The following is a 21,919-nucleotide window of genomic DNA, read 5'->3' on the forward strand; positions in this document are numbered from 1 at the left end:
CACCATGCCCAGCCATGTGATCAATTTTAGAGTAAGTGCCATGTGGAACTTAGAAGAATGTGCATTGTGTTGTTTGTGGCTGAGTTCAAGCCTTGTTACTTTTCTGTCTCAATGATCTGTCTAATATTAACAGAGGGGCATTAAAGTCTCTCACTATTATTATATGGAAGTCTAAGTCTCTTTATAGTTCTCTAAGAATGTGTTTTATGAATCCGGGTGCTCCTTGAATTGATCTCTTTACTATTATGTAATGCACTTCTTTGCCTTTTTTGACCTTTGTTGATTTAAAGTTTGTTTTGTCAGAAACTATGATTGCAGGCCGGGCGTGGTGGCTCACACCTGTAATTCCAGCACTTTGGGAGGCCAAGGCAGGCAGATCGTGAGGTCAGGAGATCGAGACCATCCTGGCTAACACAGTGAAACCCTGTCTCTACTAAAAATACAAAAAATTACCTGAGAGTGGTGGCGGGCGCCTGTAGTCCCAGCTACTCGGGAGGCTGAGGCAGGAGAATGGTATGAACCCAGGAGGCGGAACTTGCAGTGAGCTGAGATCGCACCACTGCACTCCAACTGGGCAACAGAGTGAGGCACCGTCTCAAAAATAAAAAAGGAACTATGATTGCAACCCCTGCTTTTTTTTCTGCTTTTATGTGCTTTGTCAATTTTCCTCCATTCCTTTACTTTGAGCCTACACTTGTCTTTTTATGTGAAATAGGTCTCTTGAATACAGCACACAAATGGGTCATGACTCTATCCAGCTTGCCCTTCTGTGTCTTTCAATTGAGGCATTCAACCTATTACATTTAAGGTTAATATTGTTGCCGGGCGCGGTGGCTCAAGCCTGTAATCCCAGCACTTTGGGAGGCCGAGACGGGCGGATCACGAGGTCAGGAGATCGAGACCATCCTGGCTAACACAGTGAAACCCCGTCTCTACTAAAAAATACAAAAAACTAGCCGGGCGAAGTGGCGGGCGCCTGTAGTCCCAGCTACTTGGGAGGCTGAGGCAGGAGAATGGCGTGAACCCGGGAGGCGGAGCTTGCAGTGAGCTGAGATCCGGCCACTGCACTCCAGCCTGGGCAACAGAGCATGACTCCGTCTCAAAAAAAAAAAAAAAGGTTAATATTGTTATGTGTGATTTTGATTCTATCCAAGTGGTGCTAGCTGCTTATTTTGCAGAGTCATTGATGTAGTTGTTTTATAGCATCGTTCATCTTTGTACTTCACTGTGTTTTTGCAGTGGCTGGTAATGGTTTTTCTCTTTCCATATTTATTCCTTCTTTCATAGCTCTATCTAGTAAGGCAGGCCTGGTGGTCATGTATTCCTTCAGCATTTGCTTCTCTGAAAAGAATTTTATTTTTCTCCGCTTATGAAGACTTAGTAATGTTATTTTATTGTTTTATTTGATTCTTGTATCTTTGTTCCTCATTTTCTCTTTCTTTGTGTCTTTTTTATACTTATCTTGATATGCTTTTACTTCTTTCTTACTTTGTTTTGTGTATCTATACAGATATATTCTTGATGGTGTATTGGGAATTACATAAAACCTCTAAAAGCTACAACAGTGTATTTTAATCTGGTAAAAAATGAACTTCAGCTGGATTCATAAATTTTTTCTCATATCTGCCCTCAAATTTGTCATTGATGTTGCTAATCATATGTTTTGTTGTATATTCATTAACAAATGTTTATAATTATTTCTATTCTTTTACCTTTCAAATTTTAGAGAATTAAAAGTTTTTGTGCCATATTATTATAATGCTAAGAAATTCCATTTTTGTGTATATGCATTTTTTCCCCAGAAAATAATGTATATGATGTAATTATTTATAAAATTATTTTGTTTAATCATATTATTTTCAGTAGAAGCAACTGCTTTCCGCATCTTTTATGTTTAGGGCATATGAAGTGCCAATATATTTTTTCAGAATTTGGTTGTTTTTGAAGGTTTCTTTCTTTTTATTTGGCAGGACTGTTATTATTCTGACTTGATAGCTACTTTTTTTAGGACTTTGACTATATCACATAGTTTCCTTCTAGCCTGCAAAGGTTTTGTTGACAGTTGACTGACTATCTTATGAGACTATGCTTGTAAATGACACACCATTTTTATCTTGCAGCTCCATTCTCTTCTTGTCTGTGGCTTTTGAAATTGTGCTTATATATGTGTTTGTTATAAATATCTTTGTGTGTATCCTAATTGTTTGTTGTGCTTCTTCATTTTGACATTATTTTTTCTTTCAGAATTTTTGAGTTATATTTTCTTTTGATATTTTTTACCTTTTACAATTTGTTTTTTGGATGTTTTGAATATTTTTTTCTTATCTTCAGTTTTTCTGATTTTCTGTATTTCTCTGTATTCCTAATTTACTCATTGAGTATTCAGTTTATTTTTAATTTTTAAAATTAGTATATACTTTTTTTGGTTTCTTTCTGACAATTTTATGTTTTTGATAGAACCATTTTGCCCTATTTTGTATTCATTGTAATCTTTGATTAAAATTCGGGCATTAAATAAAGCTACCTGACACAATTTTTATCATGTAGCTTTCTCCTGGCATAGTCTGAAAACAATTATCTCGGATCCTGGGAGATTCTCAAACATGTTCTTAGAATGTATCTTGTCTAAAATTTTGTGTTTACATTTTAGTTAAAGGAGTTTATTTCTGCTTCATCTTAATCAGTAACCATTTGCTATATCTGTTTTCTGTCTGTTGTACTGCAGTCTCTCTGCTGCTGTAACATTTACTGTTGGTCTCAGCAGACCCAAACTGTAATTCCAAAGTATACCACCATTTTTTTCAGCACTTTATGTTATGGGAGACCAGTTTCTGGAAAGGCCTCTAGTAGCAAGTAATGTAGATATATGTGCCAGTATTGTATTTGTTTACTAAAAAAGAAACCAAAAGTTAGCAATTTATGTGGAAAGGCACTATGTTATATTGGGGAGTAGGAAGAACTGTGTTGGGTAAATGTAACAGACTTTTCTTTTTCTTCTGTGTCTTTGCATTCTTGTGTACTCACCTGTGTACTCACCTGGGGAAATTTACACAGTTATTTATAAGTTTTCCTCATGTATTTTGGTCAGTATGTTTTTATTACATTTATATGTCTATGAAGGATTTAGGGCCTGTGGTATTTTATTATGGCATCTTGCTTATGTAGTTTGTATAATATAGGTTAGATTTGTAAAGTATGTTTATCAGAGTCTAGTAAATTGAATAATTTGTTGTTTTTATTTCTTTCAGCTATGTGTTCTTATTTTACCAAAGACCTTTGGCCAGAGCAAGACATAAAAGATTCTTTCCAACAAGTGATACTGAGAAGATACAGAAAATGTGAACATGAGAATTTACAATTAAGAAAAGTTTCCGCAAGTGTGGATGAGTGTAAGGTGCACAAAGAAGGTTATAATGAACTAAACCAGTGTTTGACAACTACCCAGAGCAAAATATTTCAATGTGATAAATATATAAAAGTCTTTCATGAAAATTTAAATTCAAATAGACATAAGACAAGACATACTGGAAAGAAACCTTTCAAATGTAAAAAATGTGACAAATCGTTTTGCATGCTTTTACACCTAAGTCAACATAAAAGAATTCATATTAGAGAGAATTCTTACCAATGCGAAGAATGTGACAAAGTCTTTACGCGGTTCTCAACCCTTACTAGACACAAGAGAATTCATACTGGAGAGAAACCCTTCAAATGTAAAGAATGTGGCAAAGCTTTTAAGCACTCTTCAACCCTTACTACACATAAGATGATTCATACTGGAGAGAAACCCTACAGATGTGAAGAATGTGGCAAAGCCTTCTGCCATTCCTCACACCTTACTACACATAAGATAATTCATACTGGAGAGAAACCTTACAAATGTGAAGAATGTGGCAAAGCTTTTAACCAATCCTCAAACCTTAGGAAACATAAGATAATTCATACTGGAGAGAAACTCCACAAATGTGAAGAATGTGGCAAAGCTTTTAACCGATCCTCAAACCTTACTACACATAAGAGAATTCACACTGGAGAGAGACCCTACAAATGTGAAGAATGTGGCAAAGCTTTTAACCGATCCTCAAACCTTGCTAAACATAACATAATTCATACTGGAAAGAAATCTTACAAACGTGGAGAATGTGGTAAAACCTTTAACCAGTCCTCAACTCTTACTAAACATAAGAAAATTCAGCAGGACGTGGTGGCTCACGCCTGTAATCCCAGCACATTGAGAGGACGAGGCGAGCAGATCGCAAGGTCAGGAGTTTGAGACCAGCCTGGCACATGGTGAAACCCTGTCTCTACTAAAAATACAAAAATTCGCTGGGTGTGGTGGCGGGCACCTGTAATCCCAGCTACTCAGGAGGCAGAAGCAGGAGAATCATTTGAACCCAGGAGGCACAGTTTGCAGTGAGCCAAGATCGTGCCATTCTACTCCAGCCTGGGCCACAAGGCAAGACTCTGTCGCCAAAAAAAAAAAAAAAAAAAAGGAAAATTCATCCCGGAAAGAAACCTCATAACTGTGAAGAATATTGCAATGCTTTCAACCAGTCCTTGAATCTTATTGAAGAAAATAATTCACACTGGAGAGAAACTCTACAAATGTGAAGAATGTGGCAAAGCCTTTAACCAGTCCTCAAACTCTTACTAAGCATTAAAAAAATTCATACTGTACAGAAACCCTATGAGGGTGAAAAACATGGCAAAGCTTTTAACAAGCTTTCAATTCTTAACAGACATAAGATAATTTATACTGGAAAGAAATTCTACAAACAAGAAAGATGTGACAATGCTTTTGACAACACCTCAAACTTTTCTAACCATAAAAGAAATTATGCTGGTGAGAAATCTTAGAAATCTGAAGAATGAGACAAAGCCTTTAAATGGTTGTCACATTTGATTGTAGGTAAGATAATTCATACTAGAGAAAACACCTACATGTGTGAACAATGTGGCAAAACTTAACCAATGCTCACACCTTATTGCACAGGAAAGCATTTATACTTGAGATAAATTATGCAAACATAAAGACTGAAAAAGTCATTAATATATGTTCATGTCTTAACACTAGAGAGTTCATACTTAATAAAATCATTATATGTACAATTACTGTCAAAAGATCTTTCAGAAAATACAAGCTTTTGACTAGGCACGGTGGCTCAGGCCTGTAATCCCAACACTTTGGTAGGCCAAGGCAGGTGGATCACGAGGTCAGGAGTTTGAGACCAGCCTATCCAAGATACTGAAACCCCATCTCTACTAAAAATATAACAATTAGCCGGGCATGGTTGTGATGCCTGTAATCCTAGCTACTCAAGAGGCTGAGGCAGGAGAATCACTTGAACTCAGGGAGGGAGAGGTTGCAGTGAGCTGAGATTACACCACTGCACTCTAGCCTGGGCCACAGAGCAAGACAACATCAATAAAAAAAAGAAAAGAAAATACAAACTTTTACAGTGAAGAGTATTTATTTTGAAGATGAACATTACAAATATAAAGAGGGTTGTAGTGCCTTTATTTGTTTCATAGATCTTATTGTAGACATTTTTTGTAGAGGAAAAACTCTGAAGCAGTTTCTCACACATTGTTCAATATCAGGGAATTCATGTTGAAGAAAAATCGTGCAAATATGTGATAAATTTGGAAAAACACTCTTTCAAAAACTACAGCTTAGAAAACGAGAGTCCATGGCTGGGCATGGTGGCTCACGCCTGTAATCCCAGCACTTTGGGAGGTCGAGGCAAGCAGATCACGAGGTCAGGAGATCAAGATCATCCTGGCTAACATGGTGAAACCCCGTCTCTACCAAAAAATACAAAAAATTAACTGAGTGTGGTGGCGGGCACCTGTAGTCCCAGCTACTCGGGAGGCTGAGGCAGGAGAATGGTGTGAACCAGGGAGGCAGAGCTTGCAGTGAGCCGAGATTGCACCACTGCACTCCAGCCTGGGCAACAGAGCGAGACTCTGTCTCAAAAAAAAAAAAAAAAAGAAAACAATAAATTCATCACATCGATTCTAAGTAACATTAAACATGTTTTATTAAACATCGTGATTTTAATTTTTAAAAGATGAGATTTGTCACTTCTGTCAAAATACCTACCTTGGAAAAAAGAAAATAGGATGCAGGAAAACATCAAGTGGCAATTGTTGCTACATAGCTAGAAGGCTACATATGTTTCAGTTATTAGACAACCATTTTGATACTCTGGCTTTTAAAAAGATTACTGCCCCTGTATTGGGACATAAATCTTAACAATACATACAATTTGACAACTTGAAATTTATTGGTATTGTTATGAGCTGTTTAACTGACAAAGTTTTACTTTGACATTTGAATAAAACATCTAATATGCAATTTGCTTAACACATACTTTGCATATCAACTGCTATAATATAAACTTTTATTGTAACAATGGGAATATAAGATATAAAGATATTTTTACATAGTAGAAGTGAACCAATGAATCCTTTAAGATGAAATGTGAAATCCTGGCAGGGAGGGGAAAAGAACAGAACATATTAACAGAATGCCCTAAGATGGTCTGGGAATACTTACCCCAAATCAATATTTCATCAAGCAGATCACATAGCAAAGCTGCTAACGTTATTAAGCACTGAACCTAAGGTATGTAAATAGAGAGTAAAAATTTGTAATACGCACACACACAAAAAGTTCATACTAGAATATGTTTTTGCAGATGCAGTAAAAGTAAAAAATATTTAATCCATAATTAAGTCTGTGTAAATATCAGAGAATTTGCGGTAGAAATACATAAGGCACTGACGTGTCAGATATACTAAATCAGAGGGCTGAGTATAGAAAATTAAAGGTAGAAAAATTATTTGTATATGACTTTACGAGGATCAGAAGGTTTTTTGCAGTTACAATTACATTCAAAGTATACTTTATTTCTTTTTTTTTTTTTTTTTGAGACGGAGTCTCGCTCTGTCGCCCAGGCTGGAGTGCAGTGGCGCGATCTCGGCTCACTGCAAGCTCCGCCTCCCGGGTTCACGCCATTCTCCTGCCTCAGCCTCCCGAGTAGCTGGGACTACAGGCGCCCACAACCGCGTCCGGCTAATTTTTTGTATTTTTAGTAGAGACGGGGTTTCACCGTGGTCTCGATCTCCTGACCTTGTGATCCACCCGCCTCGGCCTCCCAAAGTGCTGGGATTACAGGCGTGAGCCACCGCGCCCGGCGTATACTTTATTTCTTGAAAAATATTACAGATTTTCTGAAAAGTAAATAATGATGTCATTCAACTCTGAAATAGTTTCCTGCTGTGTCTTCATTCATATTGGATTCGTGTGTGAAAGTATGGGATCAATTGTTGCTGTATCAAAGATAGGAGAAATTCTTTTTTTTGTTTTGTTCTGTTTATTGAGATGGAGTTTCGCTCTTTCGCCCAGACTGGAGTGCAGTGGTGTGATCTTGGCTCACTGCAACATTCGACTTCCAGTTTCAAGCGATTCTCCTGCCTCAGCCTCCCGAGTAACTGAGATTACAGGTGCACACCACCACACCCAGCTAATTTTTGTATTTTTAGTAGAGACAGGATGTCATCGTGTTGGCCAGGCTGGTCTCGAACTCCTGACATCGTGATCCACCCACCTCGGCCTCCCGAGGTGCTGGGATTACAGGCATGAGCCACTGCTGGCAAGAGATTCTTTTTTACTAGGTGGGCATTATTTGTGATCTTTTCTATTGAAAAGTAAAGACATTAGAATGTAAGATGCATAGTGAAAATATAAGTGGAGAGGCTCTTTGGAGTTAACTTATAATATTGAGTGATGCATGAGGTTGGTGTTCAGAGTAATTCTGCATTATGAAAAAACGTTTAATTTTTAAAATTAAATTTAGTATATTATCGTACTTATTGTACTTTTATATGATAAGATGCAGTACATTTTTTAAAATTTTAGATTGTGTGAAGTTAATAGTTTACCTTAACATTTTTAACATGTTAAATACTATTGTGCATTCAATGAAGCATTTTTATACCACAAACTTTACCCTCTTCCACCTTACTCAAGGGTATAGGTAAAAGATGTAACAATATGCTATTTAGTAACATGATGGATTAACATCTGTAGTAATTTTTTTTTTTGCCAGTGGCTTTAAACTGCAAATAAGTTAAAGAATATTTCTGTAGGTTAAATTTTTATTTTGTTTTTAATCATTTAAATTTATTTTGATTTTGGTGGGTACATGAGTATATGTGCACTATATGGCATATTTTAATACAAGAATACAATATATAATAATATCAGGGTTAAGTGAGGCATCCTTCACCTGTAACATTTCTCCTTTGTTTTACAAAGAATCCAATTCTACACTTTTTTTTATTTTTTATTTTTATTTTTATTTATTTATTTTTTTGAGACGGCATCTCGCTCTGTTGTCCTGGCTGGAGTGCAGTGGCGCCATCTCGGCTCGCTGCAAGCTTCACCTCCCGGGTTCACACCATTCTCCTGCCTCAGCCTCCCAAGCAGCTGGGACTACAGGCACCCACCACCATGCCCGGCTACTTTTGTATTTTTAGTAGAGACGGGGTTTCACTGTGTTGACCAGGATAGTCTTGATCTCCTGATCTTGTGGTCCACCCACCTCAGCCTCCCAAAGTGCTGGGATTACAGGCGTGAGCCACCGTGCCCAGCCACTTTTTAAAAATTTTAAAATATACAATTAAATTGTTATTTACCATACGGTTATTTTTATGGTTGTAATAAAAATTATATATGAGCAAAAATAAAATTCATTTCTAAACTCTTAATATTTTTTCAAATTTGCTATATATTTTTCTTTGAACATGTGGCCTGTCTGCCTGCAAACACACAGACTTTTTGATTCACATAGAGTTAAATATATATTAGTCTAAAGACAAACTTTAGATGTAAGAAAATTATGGAATAAGTGTGCGTGTGTGTGTGTGAGTTTGTAACTTTTCAAAAGAAAAAAATAATATGGTAAATCATTTTAATAAGGTGACTACTATAAAACTAAAAACCTAAAAAATACCAAAAGCAAATGTATACTTTGTGCTTTGTATTGAATTTATTACTGTACAATCCATGACTTACAGTTCTGAATCTTTTCATGCAAACTGTCTGTATATACTTGCCTGATACTCATGCTAGACCCATACTTTGTTTCTTACATATTTTTTTGTTTTATAGTTTAGGAAGTATTATATGAACTGGTCTGTGATTATAAGAATTTTATGAAATTTAGTGCACACAAAATAATTTTTAGATGTAATTCCAAAAGTAATGTATTAAGTTACATTTTACTTAGAGCAGTTGATTTTTTTCTTTTAAGGAGAGAACAATAAGTTTTGAGTTTTCTTTAGTGATTGTTCCTTTCACTTTTTATAATTGACATGAGTATATTTATTGAGTCAATTTGTTCAGGTAAGTACTAGGGATGCTTCATAAGTCATGAGGATTTTTTATATATAAATGTGGCAAACATATTACAGTTCTTACTGTGTAATCAATGCTCCATAATAATTCATAAGTATTCCTGCTGGAGTTAGTTTGTAATTTCAACTCAGATGAAAAATATCAATGGTGAAGAAATAAGATTGATTCTTCATATGGAGTGGACCTTTTTTCCAGACTATAAAACAATTGTGCTGAATTTATAGAGAAATTCTGGCCGAGGCAGATGGATCACCTGAGGTCAGGAGTTTCAGACCAGCCTGGTGAAACCTGGTCTCTAGGAAAACTACAAAAATTAGCTGAGCGTGGTGGCATCCACCTGTAGCCCAGCTACTCAGGAGGCTTAGGCAGGAGAATTGCTTGAACCCGGGAGGCAAAGGTTGTGGTGAGCCGAGATTGTACCATTGCACTACAGCCTGGGTGACAGAGCAAGACTCATCAGAAAAAAAAAAAGAGAAATTCTGCTTATTTTCTACTTCAGATACGTTTCTGTTATGTATTTTCCAACTATATGCATCACAGCTCTTCTGAATTATAGCTACAGTTTTCTCACTGTTCTCTTCACCCCGTTTGATTTCACATGGTACTTTCTAGATTTTGATGAGAAAATTCTATTTTTAGTGCGCTCAAAAATGGATTTTAACTGGAGAGTTTGCTTATCAATATAACTTTCAGATTAATTAATTAAGATAAAAGGCAGCCAGGTGTGGTGGCTCACTCCTGTAATCTCAGCACTTTGGGAGGCCCAGACAAGTGGATCACTTGAGGTCAGGAGTTCGAGACCAGCCTGATCAACATGGTGAAACCCCGTGTCCACTACAAATACAAAATTAGCCGCATGTTGTGGCTTATGCCTGTAATCCCAGCTACTTGGGAGGCTGAGGCAGGAGAATCCCTTGAACCCAGGAGGCGGAGGTTGCAGTGCGCCGAAATTGCGCCATTGCACTCCAGCCTGGACAAGAGCAAAACTCCCTCTCAAAAAAAAAAAAAAATGATAAAAGGCACACACTGTCCATAGGTAAGCGGATTAAATTAGCATTGGTTTTCTTTATTTTTAAAAGAAAAATCTTATCAGATTCTTATACAAAGTGTGGCAAACATAAAACTTGCTTTAAAATATGGAAATTAAATTTTTAAGAGAGTTAATGGTAAGTAAATGAATTTAATGGGTTTTTTGTTTGTTTTTGTTTTTTTTGAGATGGAGTCTCGCTCTGTCTCCCAGGCTGGAGTGCAGTGGTGTGATCTCGGCTCACTGCAAGCTCCGCCTCCCAGGTTCACGCCATTCTCCCGCCTCAGCCTCCCGAGTAGCTGGGACTACAGGCACTTGCCACCACGCCCGTCTAATTTTTTGTATTTTTAGTAGAGACAGGGTTTCACCGTGTTAGCCAGGATGATCTCGATCTCCTGACCTTGTGATACGCCCGCCTCGACCTCCCAAAGTGCTGGGATTGCAGGTGTGAGCCACCGTGCCCAGCCACAAATTTAATTTTCTATGATATAGTTATAGCACAATTTACATTTCCAATGCACAATCTTTTAAGTGCGGTGTTAAAGGTTGCAAAATAATGAAATGACCTCTGATTTTAAACTTTAGAAAAATATATCTTTTCCATATTGATTTTACAATTTGAAGAAATTTCTCTTATTTTTTTATTTATATATTTTTATATATATTATATGATTATCTTATTTTATATATATTTAGTAGGAGAAGTTTAGTCTACGGTTTTTATTTTTAATCACCAAGCTATAGCCAACTCCTGGGTCATTTTCTCTGAAAAACATTTGGAGATCATGACAGCTTTTGGATTAAAACATTCTCTGTTATTTTGCATGCAAACTAGTTTACTGTGTTCACAGAGTGGCCAGTCATGGGACCATAAGCAATACCTGTCCCTTTAGTGTCTTTCATACCATTACCATCAGCACCAGAAACTCCAGGTGCCCTAAGCTTAAAGTAAAAGTCCTAAAGTACATAAGCTTCTCCCATGCAATGTGCTGGGTCCAGAACACGCTGTTAAATATCAGAGTTCCTATGGTTATGACTGACAAATGACAATAATAGCCCCAAAATACATATTTTTGATACTATTTAGCCAAGATTATCACAAAGACACAGACAGTATTTGACACATTCTTATTCTATAACGTTTTAAAAATATTTTCTCTTGACAGATAAAATGTGCACTTTTTCTGTAAAACAATATTTTGAACATACTGTTAAATATCAGAGTTCCTATGATTATGACTAAAAAATTAAATGACAATAGTCCCCAAACTATGCATTTTTATACTATTTAGCCAATATAATCACAAAGACACAGTATTTGACACATTATTATTCTTTTATAATGTTTTAAAAATATTTTAACTTGACAGATAAAATGTGTACTTTTTCTGTAGAACATAATATTTTGAAGTATATATACATTGTTATTATTTCTAGGTAATTAATACTTTACCTCATATAGTTAACATGTTTGTGGTGAGACCATGTGACATTGTCTTATCATTTTTCAAAAATCCAAATACATTATGAACTATAGTCACCATGTTGAACAATAAATCTCTTGAACCTGTTTCTCCTATTTGACTATAATTATGTATTATTTGGCAGACATTTTTCCAACCCTCCATTTCTTCTAAATACCTTGGCATCTGATAGTCACCATTTTACTCTACTCTCTACATCAATGGGATTAAGTTTTTTGGAATCCATGTGTAGGTAAAATCGAGATACTAATCTTTCTGTGCCTGGCCTATCCGAACTAATACAATGTCCTCCAGCTGAATCCATGTGATTTAAAATAATATAGTCTTTTTTCTTTTTTTCTTTTTTTTTAGGCCAGGTATGGTAGCTCACACCTGTAATCTCAGCACTGTGGGAAGCCAGGGCAGGTGGATTGCTTGAGCCCAGGAGTTTGAGACCAGCCTGGTCAACATGGAAAAACCCCGTCTCTACTAAAAAAACAAAACAAAACAGCTGGGCATGGTAGTGCACGCCTGTAATCCCAGCTACTCCAGAGGCTGAGGCATGAGAATCCCTTGAGCAGAGTTTGCAGTGAACTGAGATCGTGCCACTCCACTCCAGTCTAGCTAGCAGAGTGAGATTCAATCTCGAGAAAAAAAAGGAATTTTGTTATTTAAATAATAAATAGTATTCCACTGTATATATCTACCACATAGTCTTCATTTACTCATTAGATGTTGAACTGTTTATTCTATATTGTGGCTATTGTGAAAAGTGCTGCAAACAACAGAACAGCAAATGTTTCTTCATTCTGATTTTATTTGTTTTGGATACATATCCTGTAGCGCAATTGCTTTTATGACATGGTAGTTTAAGTTTTTTGAGAAATCTCTATTTTGTTTTTCATAATCGCTGTCTTCATTTACATTTCAAACCAACAGTGTGCAACCCTTCCCTTTTCTTCACATCTTTACCAACACTTTTTAATAAGAGTCATTCTAACAGGAATGAGTTGACATCTCCTAGTTTTGTTTTTTCTTTTTTGGCTTGCCTTTTTGTGACAATTGACAGTAAGCATTTTTAAATATATCCGTTGGCCATTATGTATGTATCTTTTGAAAAATACTTATTTCAGCTACTTATTTTTAATAGTTACTTATTTTTGTTGTATTGTCATTTGAGTTTTTATATATTTTTTATATTAACCCCTTGTCACATATATAATTTGCAAATATTTTCTCCCTTTTTTTAGTTGTTGCATTCTGTTGATTGTATCAGATTCTGTGCAGCAGCTTTTTAGTTTGAAGTGATCTGACTGACTTGTTCTTCCTTTTCTGTCCTGGGATACTTAGGTTAAATTAAAAAATTTGCTGCCCAGACCAATGTTATGGGGCTTTCACTCTATTTTTTGGTAGTTTAAGAGTTTTAGGCCTTACATTTAAGTGACTAGTTTATTTTGAGTTTATTTTTATGTATGATGTGAGATGAGGGTCTCACTTTTCTTTCTCTGCAGGTGGATATAACGTTTTCTAAACATCATTTATTGAAGATACTGTTATTTCCCTTAAAAAACAGTCACCTGTATTTAAAATCAGTTAGCTGTAAATAAATGGATATATTTCTGTATAAAATTATACAGGAATCATTTAACTTCCTTTTCTCCAATCTGGATGCCTTTGATTTTATTCTCTAATTTCTTTCTCTTGGATATTTAGTATTATGTTTAGAAAGACTGACTAGAGTGGACATTCTTGCCTTGTTCTAGCTCTTAAAGTAAAAGCTTACAACATATCCCTGTTTAGTATGGCATTTTTTGGTTATATGTGCCATTTATTGGTTGAAGTGCATTTGTTCTATACCTAATATTTTCAGAGATTTATCATAAGGGAATGTTAAATTTTATCAAACTTCTATTGTGCATCTATTTTTTCTTTTTTGCACTCTGCATCTATTTAAATATTAGAGATGTGAAATCACTAATTCTACATACATACAAAAAATGAGAGACTTTGAACATCTCTATGCCTGAAAACTAGAAAAATTTGGAGAAAATAAATAAACTCCTGGATACACACAACTTTTAAGGATTGAACCAGGAAGAAACCGAATTCTTGAATAGGGCAAAAATGTATAAAATATATAATAAAATTAGTGATAAAAAACCTACCAACCATAAAAAGCCCTGGATTATATAAAATCACAGCCAAATTTTACCATATATACAAAGATGAGCTGGTACTAATTCTACTGAATGTATTCCAAAATATCAACGTGGAATTCCACCTTAACTCATTATATAAACTCGTATCATCTTGATACCAAAATCTAGTGAAGACATAACAACAAAACTACAGCAAAAAAACTACAGGCCAATGTTTTTGGTGAACATTGAAACAAAAATCCTCCATGAAATACTAGCAAGCTTAGTTCACAGGCAAATCAAAAAGTTATGTTGCCACAAACATGTGAGCGTTGTATCACATATGTAAGGATGTTTCATCATATGCAAGTCAATACGTGTGATTCACCATGTAATTAAAAGCAAAAAGTTATGTGATCAACACAATAGATCAACAAAATAGATGTAGTAAAAGCATTCAAGAAAATCCAGTATTCATTCATTAAAATATTCTCAAAAAAGTAGACATTAATGAAACATACCTCAAAATAATAAGAGCCATCTATGACAAATCCTCAGCTAACATACTGAACAGGCAAGAGCTGCATGCATTTCTCATTAGAATAAAAATAAGACTTCACTCTAAACAATCCTATTCAACATAGTTCTGGAAGGCCTAGTCAGAGCAATCTAACAAAATGAAGAAATAAATGGCATCCAAATAGGAAAAGAAGTCAAACTGTATTCACCCATGATATAGTTCTTTATCTAGAAAACTTTAAAGATTTTACCAAAAGACTCCTAATCTTAAAAATGACTTCAGCAAAGTCTCAGGCTACAAAATTGATTGATATACACAAATGAATAGCATTTCCTCACACCAGTAACATTCAAGCTGATGACAAAAATCAAGAACAGTTTTCTTTACAATAGCCATAAACAAAAAATAATATACCTAGAAATACATTAAACCAGGGAGGTAGGCCGGGCGCCTGTAATCTCAGCACTTGGAAGCTGAGGTGGGTGGATCACGAGGTCAGGAGTTCGAAACCAACCTGGCCAACATAGTGAAACCCTGTCTCTACTAAAAATACAAAAAAATTACCAGGCATAGTGGCACGTGCCTGTAGTCCGAGCTACTCAGGAGCCTGAGGCAGGATAATCGCTTTAACCCCGGAGGCAGAGGTTGCAGTGAGCCAAGACCACGCCATTGCACTCCAGCTTGGGTGACAGAGTCAGACTCCATCTAAAAAACAAACCAGGGAGGTAAAATATCTACAAGAACAACTACAAAACTTTACTGAAAGTGGCCGGGCGCGGTGGCTCAAGCCTGTAATCCCAGCACTTTGGGAGGCCGAGACGGGCGGATCACGAGGTCAGGAGATCGAGACCATCCTGGCTAACACGGTGAAACCCCGTCTCTACTAAAAAATACAAAAAACTAGCCGGGCGAGGCGGCGGGCGCCTGTAGTCCCAGCTACTTGGGAGGCTGAGGCAGGAGAATGGCGTGAACCCGGGAGGCGGAGCTTGCAGTGAGCTGAGATCCGGCCACTGTACTCCAGCTCCGGTGACAGAGCGAGACTCTGTCTCAAAAAAAAAAAAAAAAAAAAAAAAAAAAAACTTTACTGAAAGTAATCAGAGATAGTGCAAATGAAAAAGCATTCTATGTTCATGGATTTGAAGAATGAATATAAATGTCTATTCTGCCTAGAGCAGCCTACAAATTGTTATTTTTATCAAACTGTCAATTACTTTTTTTTTTTCCTGAGAGTCTCACTCTCGCCTAGGTTGGAGTGCAGTGGTGTGATCTTGGCTCACTGCAACCTCCACCTCCCAGATTCAAGTAATTCTCCTACCTGAGCCTCCTGAGTAGCTGGGATCACAGGCGCCCACCACCACACCTGGCTAGTTTTTGTATTTTTGTTAGAGATGGGGTTTTGCTATGTTGGCCAGGCTGCTCTTGAACTGCCCTTAAGTAATCCGCCTGCCTTGGGTTCCCAAAGTGCTGGGATTACAGGCATGAGCCACCATGCTGGGCTCAACCACATATTATTTCTGGTAACAAAGCACAGCAACATGATTTTTTGAATTTTGCCTGAATCCTAATTCATAAAAGAAAGGTGAATGCCATTAAAAGATGTTTAATACACTTCCACCAGAAACAAGAGGCAAGGCAGGCCATGGGGTGCCTCACAAAGGTTGTGTCATGCAGGGGCGGGAAACCACACTTATCAGGGAACTGGGACTATTTCTTTATGAACATGATGGTTGGAAGCAAAAACGTGGGGGCATTTCCCTGTTGAATACAAAGTAAAATAATGCATGTTGGTGTCAGTAGTTGGGAATAATGTAACATTTGCAGGCTCATAAGAGCTGCCTGAAAAAAGCATGTAAACAACAGTGATTCCTCCTATGGCCTGTGATTCAGCAGGTTTATGGAGCAGTTAAGAATCGCAGATGTCAAATGGTCAACACAGAATAGAAAGACATGTTTAATACAAATTATCATTAGTGGAAATACTGAATTGCTTCATTTCTGCAATTTCTGCTGCTGCTTAAGATACTTTTAATGAATCAAATCTGCTTTAAAATTTGATACGTGGTAACTGATCTCTGTGGGTTTTGAATTGGCTGACTTAACCCAAATGCCAGCTCTTGCCATCTAACTACCATTAAAAGGAACTGAAGTGGTCAACAGTTTCATTTCCAATTTTGTGTGTGTGTGTGTGAGTTTGTGGGAATTTTGTGGTGGCAGCTGTGGGAAAAAGCGATCTGTCATCAGAGCTCCTTTCCTCTGAGTTTTCATTCTCTCTCACCCTGGGAAGAGACCTGGAATCACAGGACAATTTGAAATGTGACAACCTGTGTACAGGAGAGCAGAGCCTGCCCTTTCCAAACACCCAGAGTTTTATTCTGGGCCAGGCCTCTGTGATATCTTTCTTCTGTCACCAAATCAGTAGACTTTGCTGAATACCAAGCAGTTCTCTAACACCAACTCTGTGTCTAACATTTGAATTCTAACACCACCCAGAGTCAGCACAGATGTGGTTCAGGTCTCAGTCCCACAACATTGTCCTCTTTGCAGATGCCAGTCACAAACCCCATAGGCCCATCCATGTGCCTGAGCTACTGTTTAAAAATTGTTCAATGATCTGATCAATCTACTCACAGAACTCAGAAAAACACTGTAGTTATGTTTACCAATTTATTATATAATATACAACTGAGGAAAAGTCAAATGGAAGAAATGTATAGGACAAAAAAAGAGGTGGAAAGATGAAACTCATAGATAACCCTGGTAAATAGCTGTGATTACTAAAATTCTTCATCCTTTGTGTTCTCCAGGAACAGTTTATAGAAAGAAATATCCCTCCTATTATGACTTAGACAGTGCTCTCTTTTCTTATTTATTATATAGCCAGACATAGACTCTGTCAGAAGTACACAGCCTCCATTTTGAATAGGGGCTGAGTAAAATAAGGCTGAGACCTACTGGGCTGCATTTCCAGATGGTTAGGCATTCTGAGTCACAAGACGAAATTGGAAGTCAGCACAAGATACAGGTCATAAAGACCTGGCTGATAAAACAGCTTGCAGTAAAGAAGCGGGATAAAAACCACCAAAATCAAGATGGTGATGAGACTGCCTCTGGTCATCCTCACTGCTATACTCCCATCAGTGCCATATAGTTTACAAATGCCCTGGCAACATCAGGAAGTTACACCATAAAGGTCTAAAAAGGAGAGGCATAAATAATCCACCTTTTATCTAGAATATAATTCAGAAATAACCAGGGCCGGTTGCGGTGGCTCACACCTGTAATCCCAGCACTTTGGGAGGCCAAGGCGGGTGGATCATGAGGACAGGAGTTCGAAACCAGCCTGGCCAACATGGGGAAACCTGGCCTCTACTAAAGATACAAAAAATTAGGTGGGCATGGTGGCGTGCATTTGTAATTTCAGCTACTTGGAAGGCTGGGGCAGGAGAATTGCTTCAACTCGGGAGGCGGAGGTTGCAGTGGGCCGAGATTGTGCCATTGCACTCCAGCCTGGGTGACAGGGTGAGAGACCCCATCTCAAAAAAAAAAAAAAGAAAAGACAAAAAAGAAATAAGCATAAAAATGTGCAACCAGCCTACAGAGAAGACCATGCCTTTTTTTTTTTTTTTTTAAGACAGAGTGTCGCTCTGTCGCCCAGGCTGGAGTGCGGTGGTGCGATCTTGGCTCACTGCAAGTTCCGCCTCCCGGGTTCACGCCATTCTCCTACCTCAACATCCCCAGCAGCTGGGACTACAGGCGCCCGCCACCACACCCGGCTAATTTTTTGTATTTTTAGTAGAGATGGGGTTTCACCATGTTAGCCAGGATGGTCTCGATCTCCTGACCTTGTGATCTGCCCGCCTCAGCATCCAAAAGTGCTGGGATTACAGGTGTGAGCCACCATGCCCGGCCAGCCATTTCTTTTATTTGTTTACTTTCTTGTTTTTTGTTTTTGTTTTTGTTTTTGTGAGATGGAGTCTCATTCTGTTGCCCAGGCCAGAGTGCAGTGGTGCAATCTTGACTCACTGCAACCTCCGCCCCCCGGGTTCAAGCAATTCTCCTGCCTCAGCCTCCTGAGTAGCCAGGATTACAGGAGCGTGCCACCACGCCTGGCTGATTTTTGTATTTTCAGTAGAGACAGGGTTTCACCATGTTGGTCAGGTTGGTCTCGAACTCCTGACCTTGTAATCCACCCACCTCAGCCTCCCAAAATTCTGGGACTACAGGCATGAGGCACACCGCACTCGGCCTTCTTTACTTTCTTTTCCTTTTTTTTTTTTTTTTTTTGAGACGAAGTCTCACTCTGTCGCCTAGGCGACGTGCAGTGGTGTGTTCTGGGCTCACTGCAAGCTCAACCTCTCCAGTTCATGCCATTCTCCTGCCTCAGCCTCCCGAGTAGCTGGGACTACAGGTGCCCGGCACCACGCCCGGCTAATTTTTTGTGTTTTTAGTAAAGACTGGGTTTTACTGTGTTAGCCAGGATGGTCCTGATCTCCTAACCTCGTCATCTGCCCACTTTGGCCTCCCCAAGTGTTGGGATTACAGGCATGAGCCACTGCACCGGGCTCCTTCTTTACTTTCTTAACAAATTTGCTTTCACTTTACTCTATGACTTACCCTGAATTCTTTCTTGAGCACGATCCCAGAACCCTCTCTTGGAGTCTGGATCAGGACTTCTTTCTGGTAACATTTTCCTGGCAACCACAAAGGGACTGTACTGAAGACACCTCAGATCCTCCCCTCAAAAAATCATCTGTGGATACGGATTGGCTGACTTTGAGTGAATGGGATGCATATACCTGGGTAAAGGATGAGATTGGGTTACAGGCACAACTTAGGAAAGTCAGAGTCTCTCCTAGGACGGAGTGTGTTAAAGGCTCCTCCTAATACAAGGCAAGGATGCTTGACTGTACTTGGATTCAAGGGCCAACTTAGGAAGGTTATAGTCCTTCCTAAGATCTAGAAGGTTAGAGACTCAGTAAAGCCCCTCTCATCTAATAACTGGTTTCACACTACAGGATGTTAATTGCCATCTTTTTGGATTAATCTGTCTTGCACTCTTTGCTAGTGGCTATGGGTGACAAAATTAGGCATCTACAGGACCATGGGACATGGGGGAGATTTTTCGTCTCCAAAAGGAGAAACTTGAGAGTTGATGGGACTGTTGGAAAAGATCTTTTTGCTACCAAGAAGCAGCTGCCTGAACTTGTTGTAAAATATATGGCAGTTCTACTCTTTGTGTGGAAATGCAGGACAAACTTATTGCATGTTTTCTTTCTCTCTCTCTCTCTTTTTTTTTTTTTTTTTTTGAGATGGAGTCTTCTGTCACACATCGATCATTGCAGTAGGCATGATCTCAGCTCACTGCAACCTCTGCTTCCCGGGCTCAAGCATTTTTCTGTCCCAGCCTCCTGAGTAGCTGGGACTACAGGCGCCTGCGACTACACCTGGCTAATTTTTCACGCCATTACACTCCAGCCTGGGCAACAAGAGCAAAACTTCATCTCTAAAAAATAAAATAAAATAAAAATAAAAGCAAAAGTATCTATTTCTTTCAGAAAATAAATGTATTATTTTATTAATTCCATTAAAAATCATGAAGTAAGCAATTAATTATATGGAAACACTTCTAGGCAGCACCAAGTTTCATCTCATAAAATTTAGCATGAAACCCAGAAATCAAGATAACAGGATTTGAACAGAGACACTCACTGTCAAAAATTACCCTGCAAAAAAAGAAACTGATGTTTTCATGAATCTATGTAACTCACCAATTATGTACCACATTTTCTCATGAAAATGTGTTCATTTCCAACAGCAAAAATAAAATATTTTTCCTCTTCTTTTTCTTGGTAGCATTCTGAAAGCTAAGCCTTGAAATTCTGCTTGAAATCACCTAGCTACATAAAAAACACACTGAGAAAATTTGCAAACTCACTCTGGGAAAGAAAAAGGCATGGGAGGCCGGGCGCGGTGGCTCAAGCCTGTAATCCCAGCACTTTGGGAGGCCGAGACGGGCGGATCACAAAGTCAGGAGATCGAGACCATCCTGGCTAACACAGTGAAACCCCGTCTCTACTAAAAAATACAAAAAAAACTAGCCGGGCGAGGTGGCGGGCGCCTGTAGTCCCAGCTACTCGGGAGGCTGAGGCAGGAGAATGGCGTGAACCCGAAAGGCGGAGCTTGCAGTGAGCTGAGATCCGGCCAGTGCACTCCAGCCTGGGCGACAGAGCCAGACTCCGTCACAAAAAAAAAAAAAAAAAAAGAAAGAAAAAGGCATGGGAGAATTTATTTATTTATTTATTTATTTATTGAGATGAAGTTTCGCTCTTGTTGCCCAGGCTGGAGTGCAATGGCACGATCTCTGCTCACTGCAACCTCCCCCTCCTGGGTTCAAGTGATTCTCCAGCCTCAGCCTCCCAAGTAGCTGGGATTACAGGCACGTCACCACCATGCCCAGCTAATTTTTATATTTTTAGTAGAGACGTGGTTTCACCATGCTGGCCAGGCTGCTCTTGAACTCCTGACCTCAGGTGATCTGCCTGCCTCAGCTTCCCAAAGTACTGGGATTATAGGTGTGAGCCACCCTGCCTGGCCAGCACGTGAGAATTTTTTTGTTTGTTTGTTTTTTGAGACGGAGCCTCGCTCTGTCACCAGGCTGGAGTGCAATGGTGCGATCTCCGCTCGCTGCAACCCTCACCTCCCGGGTTCAAGTGATTCTCCTGACTCAGCCTCCCGAGTAGCTGGGACTACAGGCACGCGCCATCACACCCAGCCAAGTTTTCGCATTTTTGGTAGAGACGGGGTTTCACCATGTTGGCCAGGATGGTCTCGATCTCTTGACCTCGTGATCCACCAGCCTTGGCTTCCCAAAGTGCTGGGATTACAAGCGTGAGGCACCACACGCGAGAATTTCTAACAAATGAAATATATGATATTAATTTTTTGAAACCCACTTCTTTTATGCCCTTTGTAAATATTTTTCTACCTTTCAAGCCCTACTAATATAATGCAATTTACAGCTAAAAAACTGAGATCAAAATAAGTGAACAAATCTCTTCAAGGTGACAAATCCAGAAATAGCAGTGCTGGTTAAATAACAGATGTGTCTGACTCAGGTTTCAAATCAGGCCATTCAATCACTTGAGAGATTCTTCCACCCACTCCTGCTCACTTATGTGCCCAAGAACGACCCATTCAGGAGACACTGCACTATTTCTCGGTGACTGTCCCAGGTGCATTTTACTTTGCAAGTTCTTACACCATCTCACTGGAGTCAGTTTGTTGTTGTTTTTGTTGCTTGTCTTTTGGGATACTGTAGCAGGATTGATAAGGAATCAGAGAGACTGA

At 38.5% G+C, this 21,919-nt stretch overlaps 1 protein-coding gene and 1 long non-coding RNA gene across 27 annotated transcripts in view; both read left to right on the top strand.

The window, feature by feature from the left end:
* LOC135968632 (uncharacterized) lies at window positions 1-2,784 on the top strand. Its single transcript, XR_010583542.1, has 2 exons — window positions 1-808; window positions 1,118-2,784. It is a non-coding gene; the product is annotated as an uncharacterized lncRNA (long non-coding RNA).
* The window catches only part of LOC102134430 (zinc finger protein 431-like), a 53,769-nt gene extending 40,192 nt beyond the window's left edge, over window positions 1-13,577 (top strand). For 21 of the 26 annotated variants that reach the window (XM_065536207.2, XM_065536200.2, XM_074026593.1 and 18 more), the window contains one exon: window positions 3,249-5,445. In XM_065536207.2, coding sequence (XP_065392279.1) covers window positions 3,249-4,273 — 1,025 coding nt within the window. In that variant the 3' untranslated portion in view covers window positions 4,274-5,445. Of the gene's footprint in view, window positions 1-3,248; window positions 5,446-12,286 lie in introns of those variants that run through there. The other 5 variants (XR_012428637.1, XR_012428638.1, XR_012428635.1 and 2 more) reach the window with 1 other exon arrangement.
* Window positions 13,578-21,919: the final 8,342 nt, after the last annotated feature.

The sequence above is a fragment of the Macaca fascicularis genome, chromosome 19 (genome assembly GCF_037993035.2).
Source record: "Macaca fascicularis isolate 582-1 chromosome 19, T2T-MFA8v1.1".
Lineage (NCBI taxonomy): Eukaryota > Metazoa > Chordata > Mammalia > Primates > Cercopithecidae > Macaca > Macaca fascicularis.